The following is a 16553-nucleotide window of genomic DNA, read 5'->3' as shown; positions in this document are numbered from 1 at the left end:
AATAAGTGGACATACCAAAAGTGGACATACCAAAATTGTGCTTTTAAAAGGTTTATTAATGAATACACTTTCACTTTATGGGAGCTACACGAACTAACCTGCAGCCCAACATGGAACAAAGCAATAAACACATAACTGAAGTCTCAGGCTGGGAGATTAAGAAACCCTTATTAGTCCCACAACAGGGAAATTTCACCTCTGCATTTAACCAATCCGTGAAGTGAAACCCCACATATACTCTAGTGAGCGCGCACATACACACACACACACACACACATACACACACTAGGGGGCAGTGAGCACACTTATAATAATATTAGAGTGGACGATGTGAGGTGGTTGGTCAGTGTAAGGACGTAAGCTTTTTTGAAGAAGAAGAAAACAAACTCAGGTCTGTCTTTGTGGATGCTTTAATTAAACCAAAGTGCAACTTGCAAGGCAGTCAAACATTCAGCAAGCAATGGTTAAAATATGAAACCAAGTAAAATACTTTTTTGTTACATTTATGCAGATGTTCTTGATCTGTGAAACAAGCCAAATAAGCTAAGCTGTTTAGCATCATAACTGCTGCATAAGCTTTGTATTACTATTTATAACCCTTGAAATAGGGGTTATTGGAGTAATTCTGGGCCTCCTGGAGCTTCCACATATCTTTAGCCAGAATGCCGTTTCTGGACTGGTATTTTTTGGCCAGATGGGAATCCATTGGAGAAGCACTGTAATCTGCACACTTTGGACCCTGCAGACTAGGAGCACATTCTACAGAATAGGAGAAAAAGAAGGTGCCATACTTGAAGAAACACGTGTCAGTCACTTGTCCACTTCTCAGGTCAAAGGAGCACTCTCCAAGAAGGTCACTGTTCCAGTACGTGTCTTCATCATATACTTTGAAAGAGAGTTTTTTGCTGATGGACAGCTTGACGGGACCAAACTCAAATGATTCTGTCCAACGGGGATTGTTATTATCTGTAATTACAGCAGTGCGCCTGACCGTGTCGCCGTAACTGACCTCTACAGAGCCATCTGTTTCAGTCCAGTGATCTCCATATAAACCATTGGCGTAGAGGTAAAAAACCTTCAGTGTGGCTAGACCTTTTTCAACAGGACAGCAGTTGGACAGTACAGTTTGACTTCTTTCACAAACACAGGCACAGCGATCTCTTGCACTATTCTGGTGCCCTATCTTACAGGACCCACTGCAAACCTTTTTTAAGGCGTTGTCACAGATATAATTTTCTACTGCCTTCTTTAGTCCGTTCCTGGCAGGGTGGTTCTTGTTCAACACTGAATGTAGGGGGTGAAGAGTGTATGTTACAACATCTGGGATGGTCTTCAGGGAATCCAGCCACTGGTTTAGAGAATTTGGGTGCGAGTTCCTGGAGAAAAGGAGATCCTCACCATTGATGTTCCCTCCTACAATCTCTGTCTGTCGCTCATTAAACATTGAGCTGAAATTTTCATCTGTATTCATTTTCTTCTTTAAGTCTCGACAGTGTTGGGATTCTGTACTCAAAGTAGCAGTCTTGTATGTGCCTGATGCTTCCACATCCAAACAGTCTTTGACCGCTGTATCTGTAAGTCCACTCAGTGCTGCTTTACAGGTTCTGATGGCTGTTACTGCTTTCATCTTCCCACCTAAATCCACTCCTGTGGTATAATGTGTGCCAAACATGTCAATTATGTGTTGATAGGAGTCTGAATCATATTCTCGGGGAAGAGACCGCAGAGCCTGAAGAAACTCACGATGCAGTGGGGGTGAAGATGCTATTTTGTAGCTGTGAAAGAATTTAGAAGCCATTGATATTTATAATATGTACACAGTGACAGCTATGCAACGTGTTATTTATCTGTTATACCATATAAAATGATTTCACAGCAGAATGGCTCACCTGTAAAAGCTGCATTCAACACCATGCTTGGTAAAGCTGAAATTGTCCTCCTTTGACTTCTTCATAGCGAATTGTGCTTCACGGGAATGAGTTCCTCCTACCGAAACTGAACCCTTACACATCACATTGAGCCCAATTTTCCAGTTGTTTGAGATTGAAGAAGTAGAATCGTTCACAAGAGCTTCACTCGAGTCATACATCTTGCTGGAAACCTTCATTGAACACTTTGGGAGTGTTCTCCAGAACACCACAGCAGCTGGTGTCTTCTGCTTTTTGTCGTTCAGGTATGGGTTCTTGTACATTTTGCAACTGCCGTTCCCAATGTCCCACTTGTCCATGTCGATGACATAAGACCCTTTTTGCTCCATCTTCACAACGTCAAAACCTTCTCCACCAAGGTTGTAGCCAGGAACGAAGTCAGCATTGTTGCAGTCTTCTGGACCACCCAGTTCTGGTTGTTCTTCAGCATTGACCAAGGAGAAAAGAGAACACCAAATCCAACAGCTGAGAAGGTAACGACTCATCCACCCCATTCTGTGAGACAATAGAAGAAATCCTTTAGTCATCCCTTAAATAATCAATGGGGAAAAATACCTATTAAATACAGCAAACTACTTGTGGTCTATGAAGCAGCTCACAGTATATATACACATAGCATTCAAGTATTAATATGCAGTTTACAAATGTAATCGTTTTAGTGAATCCCATCAGAACTTACTTGTGTCTCATGTATATTTGAGATGGCTCTGAGATGTGAGGAGTACCAAACCACATACCACACGTTAAATACTAGTGGATGCAGGAGGGGCTTTCTGTGTTGTCTTAATATAGGTATCTTTGATCAGGTACCTGCTATGCATTGGTTCTTCAACTGGTGACAAAAAGACTGATGACTTAATCTTAAAGGAGCCCAATGTAAAATACTTTCTTAAAAAAGTAATATATCTGACAAGTACCTGAAATCAGTTTATCTCTCCACACTTCTTACAATTAGCTTTTTTTTTAAGTTTAGTCGCTCCTTGTTCTGTCAAAGAAAGTCTTTTTGCACTTTTCAGCAAAAGAACCAAGATCTTTTTTGGCTTGGTTCGTAAAAGTTCAGTTGCATGTTCTCTTTCTACAGAGCCAGGTGAAAATAAATATATAAGTACAATCAACAATCTCCTAAATTCATGACTTTTGTACTGCATTTTGGGCCACTTTATTTTGATGCATATTAACACACACACACCCACTCACACCTAGGGGCATTTAAGCATGTCCAGTCAGCCTGACTGCATGTCTTTGGATTGTGGGAGAAAACCGCAGCACCTGGTGGAAACCCATGCAGGCACGGGTAGAACTCCACACACAAAGGGCCCTGGTCACCTGGCTGGTACCAAACCCAGGCGATCATGATGATTGAATTGGTTATTAATTCTTGATACATTTTTTGAAGATGTAAGGGCCCTTTCACAGTTCCTGATCTGCAAGTCCTGTATTCGCAAGACTTGCATACTACAGTGATGTATTTACGCGATGAGCAATTTTAAAGCACCACAATGTGTAACCCCATTTCCAAGAACGTTGGGAATGTAATGTAAATAAAATGTACATAAACACAAAATGTAGTGATGTGCAAATCATTTAAACCCTGTATTTCATTGAAAACAGTTCAAAGACAACAAAACAAATTTTGAATAATATGAACATTTTGAAAATATATATTTTTAAAGATATGCCCATTTTTAATTTAATGTCAATAAAACATTCCGAAAAAGGTGGGATGGGGCAGTCATGGGCTGGAGGTTATTGAACCAACCTTGTGACTGGAAGGTCGCCAGTTCGATCCCCTTGGATGGATAGGGCTGGTTTCCGGGTAAGTGTGCTCATTGCCCCCGTGTGTGTGTGTGGGTGGGTGGGTTCACTCACTCACTAGTGTGTATATAAATGTGGGTTAAATGTGGAGGTCTAGTTCCTCTGTGTGCAAACACAGTTGGCTAATGGTTCTGATGTACTGCTGTGTTTCAAAACCTTTTAAGATCTGTAAGTGTTTGGGAACTGAGGAGACACTGCTGTAGTTTTGAAAATGAAACGTTTTCCCGTTCTTGCTTGATAGAGGATTTCAGCTGCTCATCAGTTTTGGGTGTCCTTTATCATATTTTTCATTTCATAATGCACAGAATGTTTTCAGTGGTGACGGGTCTGGACTGCAAGCAGGTCAGTTTAGCACCCAGCCTCTTGTAATAGTGAGAAATGCTGTTGTAATACATGCAGAATGTGGTTTGACATAATCTTACTGAAATAATCAAGGCCTTCCTTGAAAAAGACGTCGTCTGGATGGCAGCATATGTTGCTGTGTGTTACGTGTTGGGCCTGGAAAGTGGGGGGGCTTTTCTTTCTTTCTCGCTTGCTCTCTTCTATGTCTCCTCCCTCGTTTGCTCCGTATATCCGTTAGAGGATCTCCAGGAGGAGTGTAGATCTGCAGAGTCGATCTCCAGGAGGGGTTTAGGTCTGCAGAGTCGATCTCCAGGAGGGGTTTAGGTCTGCAGAGTCGATCTCCAGGACTGCGATTCTGACAGTGACAATTCTGACTTGTTAAGTTTGCAGATGACAGTACCCTGGTCAGTCTCATCTCAAACGTTGATCAGTTCACATACTGTGAGGGAGTCACGATATGACTCCCTCCCTGTATGGCTGGTGTCATGGTATGGAGCTAACAACCTGGACCTAAACACAAAAAAACTGTGGAGAGGATCATTGATTTCAGAAGGAAACTCACCCCACTGCTGCTGCTGGAAATGCAGAGCTGCACAGTCAGCAGAACAGAGTCTTAGGAATTCCCGGGTGTCACCATTCAGCAGAATTTCAAATGGGACAGACACAGCACTGCAGTTATGAAGAAGGCCCAGCAAGACATTTTGGCTGCCTCAAGCACTACTTGTCCAGTTTTACACTGCCATAATATAGTCCACCATCACCAGTGGTGGACAGTAAATAACTAAATGTAATTGGTTTCTGTTCTTAAGTTTTTTTCGTGTATCTGTACTGAAGTTTTTCCCATTCTGGGCGACTTTTTACTTTCACTCCACATTTCACTTACATTTCAGAGTCTAATATCTGACTTTTTCCTCCGCTACATTTTGAGAAATCTGTCGTTCCTTTTAGTTTTCCTTTTAGTTTTAGCACAAAATCTCTTGGTGATGAAGCATTAAGCGTTCCTTTCACTGGAACTAAGGGGCCGAGCCCAACTCCTGAAAAACAACCCCACACCATAATCCCCCCTCCACCAAACTTTATACTTGGCACAATGCAGTCAGACAAGTACCGTCTCCTGGCAACCACCAAACCCAGACTCGTCCATCGGATTGGCAGATAGAGAAACATGATTGGTCACTCCAGAGAACATGTCTCCACTGCTCTAGATTCCAGTGGTGGCGCTTTACACCACTGCATTCTACGCTTTGCATTGCGCTTGGTGATGTAAGGCTTGGATGCAGCTGCTCAGCCATGGAAACCCATTCCATGAAGCTTTCTACGCTGTTCTTGAGCTGATCTGAAGGCCACATGAAGTTTGGAGGTCTGTAGTGATTGACTCTGCAGAAAGTTGGTGACCTCTGTGCACTATGCCCCTCAGCATCCGCTGACCCCGCTCTGTCATTTTACGCGGCCAACCACTTCGTGGCTGAGTTGCTGTCGTTCCCAATTGCTTCTGCTTTGTTATAATCCCACTGACAGTTGACTGTGGAATATTTAATAGTGAGGAAATTTCACGACTGGACTTGTTGCACAGGTGGCGTCCAATCCCAGTACCACCATCAGCTTCCAGCCTGTTTCCCCTCAGCTATAAATTCATCGCACATGAGAAATGGCTTCTCTTAAATTGTATTTTTTCCCAACTTCTGAAGATCCCCACCCAGCACTCGCTGCCTTAGGTTGCTACTGTGCATTTTTTTCTGGGGCCTGGACAACCAAACAGATTACCAGGACTTAGTGCCTTAACACCCTGTCCACCCTACACCCCTTCGTCCTTTCTCTTGTTTGTTGTCGACTCCATGAGTTGGCATGATGCATTCATACTCTGAGCTGTGTTTTCATGTTTAAATTCATTACAGAGAGTGACGCTGTTTTAGATGGATGTGTTACTGGTACGAAATCACTGAAACAGATATGGATAATATTTAGCCTAATGCTAAAGGGAGTGGTAACTAACTATATTTCTAATCTGTCAAATTCCCTATGCACCTTGTTTTGATAATCGGTTTCTTTTGGTCATTGGAATTTTAAGCTGAAGTTTAACAGCTGAAGTTAGACATATGACTGCCCAATGTCATGGATTGGGGTCGGTCTGTCAGGAATTCCAAAACCCAGTTACACATGGGGGTGCTGATTCCCAGGTCGCTGAGCTTGGTGACCAGCCTAGTCGGGATGACCGTGTTAAAAGCAGAGCTGAGGTCAATGAACAGCATGCGGATGTAGGTGTTCCTTTCATCCAGATGGGTGAGGGCAGAGTGAAGAGCAGTGGAAATTGCATCCTCAGTCGACCTGTTTGCATGGTATGCAAACTGGTGGGAGTCCAGAGATGGTGGAAGCACTGTCTTTAGGTGGCTGAGGACCAGTTTCTCAAAGCACTTCATCACAATGGGGGTGAGTGCGACTGGGCGGAAGTCATTAGGACATGCAGCAGATGAGCACTTTGGCACTGGTATGATGGTGGATGTCTTCCAGCATGCAGGAACAGCAGCTGGAATAGCAGGCTAATGTCGATAATAGGAGCGGGGAAGAGCCTGAAGAAAGTTGAGTTGCACTGGGGGTGAGGATACTATTTGGTAGCTGTGAAGGAATTTTGAAGGCATTCATATTTATGAGTACACAGGGAAACCTAAGCAACATTTATTGTATTTTTTTAAATACGATTTAAATTGATTTAACAGCAGAATTGCTCTCCTGTAAAACTACATTTGATGACATGCTTGGTAAAGCTGAAATTGTCTTCCTTTGACTTTTTCATCCCAAACTTTGCTTCACGGGAATGAGTTCCTCCTAATGAACCCAAACCATTAAACATCACATCGAATCCAGTCTTTTGAGATGGACGAAGTAGATTCTTTCACTCGAGTCATACATCTTGCTGGAAACCTTCATTGAACACTTTGAGAATGTTCTCCAGAACACCACAGCAGCTGGTGTCTTCTGCTTTGCATTGTTCAGGCTCCTGTACATTTTGCAGCTGCCATTCCCAGTGTTCCACTTTTCCATGTCAATGACATAAGACTTTTTTCGTTCCAACTTCACAACATCAAAGCCCTCTCCACCAAGGCTGTAGCCAGGAACAAAGCCAGCATTCTTGCAATCTCTTGGTCCACCCAGTTCCAGTAGTTCTTCATTATTCACCATGGAGAGAAGAGAACACCACATCCAACAGCTGACAAAGTAACGACAGATCCACCCCGTTCTGTAAGATACAAAAATAATAAAATAGTTTAATGATTTCTTAAATAATCAATGGGATTAAACCTAAAAACAGTAGTCATTAATCTCTGTGGTACAGCCCACAGCACATACACAGCATTAAATGATTAGAACTCAGCTTAAACAATTCATTTTAGTTGACTTTCAATTAGTTCCATCACAACTTACTTATGTCTTGTGTCTCATCTGTATCTCAGATGTGAGTCAAGCCCAAATGTCTCATCTTTTAGTAAGTTTCAGATTCCACCACTGGCAGCACACAACTCATTTCCACCTCCAGAGTGAGATTTTACAAGGCTTTGTGATTTCAACGATCGCTTTCCTAACTGTTGTACCAATGGCTGCAGAGAGAATAGATGTACTGAATGTTCCTGGATGACTGTTCTCTCATTCTCCCACCTCTTTCCAGCATGGCTCTGCTATATTGATGAACTTTCAAGCTTTACAAGTGGAAGCAGTAGTCCTACTCATTAAATGAGTAAAAGAACGGCTCACATTCAGCATTTTTAAGTGTGATAGAAGCTTCTAGATCCCAGGTCTAGGTATCTCTTGCCTTCAGTAACCACTGGATCAGAAAGAGTGAATTATGAATCTGTTAGATATCATGGTGTATTGTCCTCAGCATCGTCCTCACACAGATGGTTGAATTCCCAGTTCTGGCAGAAATGCCAGGCATTCTGGAAGTGTAAATGCTCTGCTGAACCTGTTTTGCACCGGAGAACGTGTCCAGTGTACAGCAAGAGGGTGTGAGAATGGAGCAACGTCCTGCATAAACCTTGTGTAAGCAGACCCTGAGGAATACAGCTATCCAGGGCTGGGGGTTTGTTGTGCTGTGATAATCTTAAGACAGCAGGCGTTCGCTGGCCGTCATGACTGTTTACCCCTGGACGAGCCACGTGAAGCTCTGTTCTTTTGCGTATGTCAGTAGAAGAGCTGGTCTGTTCAGACTGGTGTCACATACAGATCACATTGATCACATGAGCAGAGTAGCGAGTAGTTTGTTGTTGAGACCAGAACGGTCTATTCACCCTGGGTTGCTCTGCCAGCAGGTTCTCTCTCCCTATGGCTCTCTCTCGTCTTTAAACCGCTGCAACTGCTTTGTATTTTCTGGTTCAAATTCATTTGGTTCTACAAACTTCTGGAAACAGACCTCCTCCAAGTCCTCCACATACTCTGCCATCTTTCAAAACACGTAAGAAACCTGTAAAATGCACTGTAAACAAAAGCTGTTGCTGGCCTTCATTGTGTTGAATGGCTGTAGCTACAGGCAAGTAACTACAAAAGGTTGTTAGGTTTTGTGGGAATAGTACGGCTTTAATAAGTTAACAAGGCAAGCTCTAGTGGATTTCTTATGATCTGGTGTTTGTCTGAAACGCGGGGGAGCAATGATGAGGCGGGTTCATACGCTGAGAGAAACGAGATTTATTAGGGGCAAATCCATAATCAGGGTCTAAACAGTCCAGGATCAAAGAGCCAACACAGAGAGATGGAGAGACAGACATGACGAAAAGAAACACAGACTAAACTCACAACGGAGGCCAGAAGAAACAACACCATACAAAGACCAGCAAATAAATACAAGAACAATGAGGGTTAACAAGACACAGGTGAAAGCAATCAAGGGTGAAGTCTAGAAACAAGGGGGCAGAACAGGGAAGAATCAAAGCAAGGAAGCACATGGACAAGACCAGAAGTAAACAAAATCACATGGAGGACTGGGAGGGGCCAATCGTGACTCTATTGTATATTTAAGATGTCTATCTCAGCACTGTATAGGGACCTGGAAACCTGGCCTGAAAATTAGACCCCACAATAGGTAATAGCATAAATAGTACCTGTTCTTCTTTACAAGAAGTGTCTCCGTTCCATGATTTGTGTACGTTGTCCACCTCTGTCTTAGATTTACCCATACTTGCCTATTAAATTCACACACCTCATAGCATCTTCTACAAAATTGGCTGATATTGTATTTGATATTGTTGATATTGATATATGATATATGATATTGTTCCAATTATTTATCAAAAGGGACGATGGACCATGCACAGTATGTCCAAAAAAAAACTGGCTAAAACCAATCCTCTCATGAGTAGCTACTATAGCTGCTAAAAATAACCAGGGCAATCCAATTTACCAGTCTTCACCAGTCTGGACACAATAATCTTATAGTATGGACTGAGCATCTGATGGAAGCACTCCACTACTCCCTGACTCTGGGCATGATATGCAGTAGCTTTATTGTGTTTTTTATTAAGTGGCTTAATATACTGGAAGTAAAATTAGGCTCGATATACCAAAAACTGAAGCAAACTGAGTCGAGGTTTGGCAGTAATTGCATGAATAAACTGCAGGATGTCTAGTAGCCTGCCACATTACAGTTAGCAGATACTTGTTTCCCACTTTAGACCTCAGCAATGTATCAACACAATCCACAATAAGATGTTCAAATGCCTTATAACGGGAATCGGTGCAGTTTGAACACTTGGTTAGGTTTTCCACTTAACTGTCAAGCATGCCATGATTTAGTATTAGCAGACACATCCCTTTTAAGCCTTTAATGCTTACAAGTAGCTGACACTGAGACTAAACAAACAGGCTGAATTAAGAGAGACTGCGACTAAACAAATAGGCTGAATAAAGAGACCCTGAGACTAAACAAATAGGCTGAATAAAGAGACACTGAGACTAAACAAATAGGCTGAAGCAAGAGACACTGAGACTGAACAGTAGTAGTAGGCCTCCTTCGGTCATTTGTTGACCATGGATACAGCGCCCTAAGAGTTTGCAGTGTTACGACTAGAACAGCATCTTCGGTGGCTGGTAAGTGTTGTTTCGACGCTGTGAAGTAAAGCTGGAGTGTCCTCTCCAAGGCACAAGCCAGTGCAGGGTAGTGTGGAGGACCAGCTGTTGCCCTCTCCACAACGCTGGTTGATCAAACGGAGCGGCAGGGCCAATACAGTTTGGGACCAGTGCTGTCGCAGGAGATGCCAGAGCGAGATTGCATGCAACCACAAACTGCCTATGGGACTCCAGCTCCAGATTTTTCATCAAGGTTTACTCCTGAATCTTTTCCCTAAAAGAGATGTGGCTGCAAGGCAGCAGAGGTTTTTGACAGAGTTTTCCTTCTCTGCATGAGGCAGGTGGCACCAGGTTACATGGTTACTGGTGGCAGGCATAGCCTAACCTGACCATAGAGACTGAACAAATAGGCTGAATAAAGAGAGACTGAGACTAAACAAATAGGCTGAATGAAGAGAGACTGAGACTAAACAAATAGGCTGAATAAAGAGAGACTGAGACTAAACAAATAGGCTGAATAAAGAGAGACTGAGACTAAACAAATAGGCTGAATAAAGAGAGACTGAGACTAAACAAATAGGCTGAATAAAGAGAGACTGAGACTAAACAAATAGGCTGAATAAAGAGAGACTGAGACTAAACAAATAGGCTGAATAAAGAGAGACTGAGACTAAACAAATAGGCTGAATAAAGAGAGACTGAGACTAAACAAATAGGCTGAATAAAGAGAGACTGAGACTAAACAAATAGGCTGAATAAAGAGAGACTGAGACTAAACAAATAGGCTGAATAAAGAGATTGAGACTAAACAAATAGGCTGAATGAAGAGACACTGAGACTAAACAAATAGGCTGAATGAAGAGAGATTGAGACTAAACAAATAGGCTGAATGAAGAGAGATTGAGACTAAACAAATAGGCTGAATGAAGAGAGACTGAGACTGAACAAATAGGCTGAGTAAACGGAGACTGAGACTGAACAAATAGGCTGAATAAAGAGACGCTGAGACTGAACAAATAGGCTGAATAAAGAGACGCTGAGACTAAACAAATAGGCTGAATAAAGAGACGCTGAGACTAAACAAATAGGCTGAATAAAGGGACGCTGAGACTAAACAAATAGGCTGAATAAAGAGATGCTGAGACTAAACAAATAGGCTGAATAAAGAGACGCTGAGACTAAACAAATAGGCTGAATAAAGAGACGCTGAGACTAAACAAATAGGCTGAATAAAGAGACGCTGAGATTAAACAAATAGGCTGAATAAAGAGACGCTGAGATTAAACAAATAGGCTGAATAAAGAGACGCTGAGACTAAACAAATAGGCTGAATAAAGAGACGCTGAAACTAAACAAACAGGCTGAATAAAGAGAGGCTGAAACTAAACAAACAGGCTGAATAAAGAGAGGCTGAAACTAAACAAACAGGCTGAATAAAGAGACTGAGACTAAACAAACAGGCTGAATAAAGAGAGACTGAGACTAAACAAATAGGCTGAATAAAGAGAGACTGAGACTAAAAAAATAGCTTTAGAATGTCTTGTATTCTTTGGCTGCTTGATGCAGATTCATGCTCTAATTGCAGTCTCTGATCTTCAGCTACACTGAGACACTGTGGTTTTGGTAGTTTATTTATGGCTTACATATGAAATGTGGTGTGAAATACTCAAAATAAGCCGCCACCACAATCAATTAGTCATATGTGAACGAAACAGGCCTACTGAGTAACTTTTCTTCAGACAAATGTATTATAACTAAAGGAAAGGTAATGCGAGAAAGAGAGAGCACATGTTTGCAACCTACTTAACTTGATCTGCTTTTCTTTATATACATACATAAAGAAATATATTTATATTAATATTAAGGAATATATTCATATATAATAAGTATCTTCCTCGGTCGTCTGCCTTCACACACATATCAACTTGAGTGACATCCCAGCCTTAATCTATAGGGTTTAATATGATGTCGACCCACTCTTTGCAGCTATAACAGCTTCACCTCTTCTGGGAAGGCTTTCCACAAGGGTTAGGAGTGTGTTTATGGGAATTTTTGACCGTTCTTCCAGAAGGGCATTTGTGAGGTCAGACACTGATGTTGGACGAGAAGGCCTGGCTCGCAGTCTCCACTCACATTCATCTCAGAGGTGTTCTGTCGGGTTGAGGTCAGGACTCTGTGCAGGCCAGTCAAGTTCTTCCACACCAAACTCACTCATCCATGTCTTTATGGACCTGCTTTGTTCACAGGTGTGCAGTCATGTTGGAACAGGAAGGGGCCGTCTCCAAATTGTTCCCACAAAGCTGGGAGTATGAAATTGTCCAAAATCTCTTGGTGCTGAAGCATTAAGAGCTTAAGGTGATTGGAACACCTGAATTCAATGATTTTAGATGGGTGAGGGAATACTGTTGGCAATATAGTGAGGAGGGCCTGGGTTCGATTCCCCGGCCAGGTGACCAGGGTCGTCGTCTGTGTGGAGTTCTCATGTTCTCTCTGTGTCTTCGTGGGTTTCCTCTGGGTTCTCTGGTTTCCTCCCACAGTCCAAAGACGTGTAGTCAGGCCAATTGTACATGCTACAGTGCCCCTAGATGTGAGTGTGTGTGTGATTGTGTATGTCTGTCTGTCTGTCTGCCCTGTGATGTACTGGCGACCTGTCCAGGGTGTATCCTGCCTCCGCCCAATGACCGCTGGGATAGGCTCCAGCACCACCACCCCCCGCGACCCTGAGGGAGAAGCGACTTAAAAAATGGATGGATGGATGGATGGATATATATATATTTATATATATATATATATATATATATATATATATATATATATATATATACTATATTGCCAAAAGTATAAGTAGTAGTTCTTAAAACATGTATTATATTATGAGCACAAAGCAGGAAAGAAAATACCAGATCAATAAAATATTATTAATTAGATGATATTGGTAACACATTTTGATCAGTGCATAAACTCTTCCAAAAAGAATAGACTCTTTTAAATGTGTGTGGGGTGGACATGGAGATCTTTCATTGTTTACTTGTAGCAAACATATCCAGTCACGTGGAGGCTGTACTTCAGCCTGGTTCTCTCTCACTATGAATTATTTACATGCTTCAAAATGGTGCTATATTACAGCGACCAAGAGGGAGATAATAGGAAGGAAGTAAAATAGGAAGAAATTCTGAGACACACAACTTAGTAATCAAAAACTTTTACTTTTATGGTCTTCAGGGTGGATTTTGAGAATGACCTGACTGATTGTTGTTGTGGGAACATGAGGCAGAATGGAAATGAACTCTGATATTTTGCATTAATATAATCAGGTAAAATATGTTCTCCATTATTTGATAAATTAGGACGCCACTGTCTCTGCGTGTGTGTCTCTGAGTTGAGCCGCTAGCGGGAAATGATGGTGTAAACAGACGGGTGAAAACCCCCTGCTGTGAAAACAGTTCACACCTCTGTACAAAGATGGCAGTGCTTAGATAAAATAAACAACTTCAGCTTTCAGTTGTAAAGGACTTTGAATGAAAACAGTGTTTGAAAGGTGTCATATAAATAAACTGGCCTTGCCTTTCCTTTCTTCATATTGTAGCGTCTAGGCAAAGAACAAGTAGAAGGCAACATTGTTCATGTGGACAAATGCTCTTTTATTGAACAGGCTGTCCAGTGATATTGAATACAGCAGGATAGCAGACAGGTCACTTCTAGGTACATAATTTTGTTGTTTATCAAACAGCGATGATGTGAAGATGATGAAGGGATCTCCACTGACACCGTCTTGCTTGTATATAAAAAAGTTTATTACAAAAGAAGTCCAGCATCTTAGTCAGACACCATGGATTGCCTGAGAGAGGGTTGAAGCCAAATATAAAACCCCTCTGAAAAACAGCCCTGACATACCCAGCTTATATAGAGTGGTTGTTTTCGTGAAGTAAGGCACACATATGGCCCTAATATAAATGATCTCATATGTGTGGAACAGAGAGAGAGAGAGCGAAGAGCCCATCTCCTGTGGGACCTTGGGCTTTAGACCTGGCCCCCCTTAGCTTAAACATTCCATATGAAATTTCAGATACCTCATATTTCACTCTATGGTAGGTGCCAACACCCACTCTAACTACCACACAGCCCAGCACAATAAAGCACAAATAATGCATTAACACACGTCCAACTAACAACCAGCAACATTAACAAGTCCAGGTCTTACCAGGAGAGATGTGCCTTTCTGCACAGACTACAGCTGCCGTGATTCAATGACAGACAGTTATGTAACTGCCATAATAAAAGTAGCGTTGGAACGCAGTAAAAAACTTGCTCACCTAAGCAGGCGGAAATCTAATTTTATGAATACTGTGAAAAGAATTCAAATTAGGAATTCAATTTAGCCCTTTCCCCCAGCCAAGAACAGCTCCAGCCTCTTTTTCAGCTAATTCCCTCTCCCTGCTTTTTTTCCGAGTATACAATCGCCCACATGTCCGGCCGGACACTGAAGGACGACTGACTGTCGAGCCCTCCTGCCACCCACTTCAGACCAGCTGCCCACGCCCCAGCTACCACCACCTGCCTTGGACTAGCTGCCCACCCTGCATGTTCTCATAGACTCCCAGCTATTCCTACTACCAATACTACTGCTATTAATATTAGTAGTATAATCACTTGTAGGTAGTTTGACCAGAGGAGGATGGATCCCCCCTGGTGATGGGTCCCCTCCCAAGGTTTCTTCCTGAGCTCTGAGGGAGTTTTTACTTGCCACTGTCGCCCCTGGCTTGCTCACCGGGGGGTTTTTACATTTTTTACATTGTCTTTTCTGGAAAAAGTATTTTCTGGAATTCTGTGAAGCTGCTTTGTGACAACATCCGTTGTAAAAAGCGCTATACAAATAAATTTGATTTGATTTGATTTGGTGTGTTTTTCTTTTTTCAGACCATCACCACTATTATAACAGGGGTGCTTGCTGCCCTGTGATGGACTGGCAACTTGTCCAGGGTGTATCCTGCCTTCTTACAAGACCACTGTAATCGCACTGTGTAAAAGGGGCTGCAGTATATGACTAGACTGATGCTTATACTTCCTAATCAGTCTTATTCAGAGCTTTTGTGTTATTATTGTAGCATTTGACTTCAATAATTTAAAGAGATGTGATGTCAGGTATACCTGGGAAGACAGAGACAGCAGAAAGATGAGATAGGAACTGACTAGAGTGAGGTGTGGGAATAGAGGCGCGGTTTTTAATGAGTACAGAGGATGTACATTTACGGCGTTTGGCTGACGCTCTTATCCAGAGCGACTTACAATTTGATGATATTATATAGGTAGACCAAGGCGATGTTAGGAGTCTTGCCCAAGGACTCTTATTGGTATAGTGTAGGGTGTTTGCCCAGGTGGGGATTGAACCCCAGTCTACAGTGTAGAAGGCAGAGGTGTTAACCACTACACTACACCAACCAGGATATCTGCTCTTTGTACAAACTCTAGAATCTGCAGCCCATTTTTTAATGGAAAAGTTGAAGGAAAGAAACTCTCAAGGATGCATTGGGCCATCTGCAGTGGTGGACAGTAACTAAGTAAATGTAATTCGTCACTGTACTTAAGTAGTGTTTTGTGTATCTGTAATTTACTGAAATTTTTACTTTTTCCTTTCACTCCACTACATTTCAGAGTCTAATATCTGACTTTTTCCTCCGCTACATTCTGAGAAATCTGTCGTTCCTTTTGGTTTCTGTGTGTATAAAAACGTAACATGTCAAAATGAAAGAAGCGCAAAGCCAGAGCACCAATCAGCGCCCAGCGGTCACTTTGTTTAGAGCTGGTTTTGACCTGTTAGTCAGACCGACCCAGTGCAGCACACGGTCCAACGTCAGCGCAGCAGCGTTAAAATTTGGAGTGTCTATGTAAAGAGTTACACTGGAGTATCTTCACTTAAAATTAGTTCATGATAACAGGACATTCAAGTCATAATTACTCTTTTAGTACTTTTACTTTATACTTAAGTACATTTGAAGGCAAATACTTTAGTACTTTTACTCAAGTGGAGGTCTAAAGGGAGGAATTTCTACTTTTACTGGACTAATATTTTACATTATAGTATCTCTAGTTTAACTCAAGCACATGATTTGTGTACTTTCTCCACCACTGTCCTCATCTGAGCCCTATAAATGTTCTTAAAAGAGCCACAATAAAGGAGCTTTTCTGCAACAAATGTATTTAAGAAGTGACGTTTCAGCTTTAGAGCATCTTTTGATTTATCATATCTCACGGGCTTTGAGGGGAAGGGTACTTGACCATGCTTGATAGCAGTAGCACAGAATATGGTCTTGTGGTTGAGAACCTACATCTCTGAAAGAGCATGTAAATAAAGGAAGTAGACCAACGCCCGTTCACACTGCAAACGTGATAAATAATTGTTGCAATGTAACACAATGA

The 16553-nt window shown here is 42.0% G+C and overlaps 1 protein-coding gene across 2 annotated transcripts; it reads right to left on the bottom strand.

Annotated features, from left to right (window-relative positions):
- Positions 1-409: 409 nt before the first annotated feature.
- On the bottom strand, positions 410-14580 carry LOC108413459 (perforin-1-like). Of its 2 annotated transcripts, none has more exons than XM_037535375.1 (3): positions 14450-14580; positions 1890-2423; positions 410-1775 (listed from the first exon to the last, which is right to left on the bottom strand). In XM_037535375.1, exons 2-3 carry the CDS (start codon positions 2420-2422, stop codon positions 587-589), a joined length of 1722 nt encoding a protein of 573 aa, XP_037391272.1. In that variant the 5' UTR covers position 2423; positions 14450-14580; the 3' UTR covers positions 410-586. The 2 variants fall into 2 exon arrangements, with proteins under 2 accessions (XP_037391272.1, XP_037391271.1); XM_037535374.1 differs by lacking the exon at positions 14450-14580 and adding an exon at positions 2608-2628.
- Positions 14581-16553: the final 1973 nt, after the last annotated feature.

The sequence above is a fragment of the Pygocentrus nattereri genome, chromosome 27 (assembly GCF_015220715.1).
Source record: "Pygocentrus nattereri isolate fPygNat1 chromosome 27, fPygNat1.pri, whole genome shotgun sequence".
Taxonomy (NCBI): Eukaryota; Metazoa; Chordata; class Actinopteri; order Characiformes; family Serrasalmidae; genus Pygocentrus; species Pygocentrus nattereri.
The sequence above is the reverse complement of the archived record's forward strand: the minus strand, read 5'-3'. Positions and strand labels throughout refer to the sequence as shown.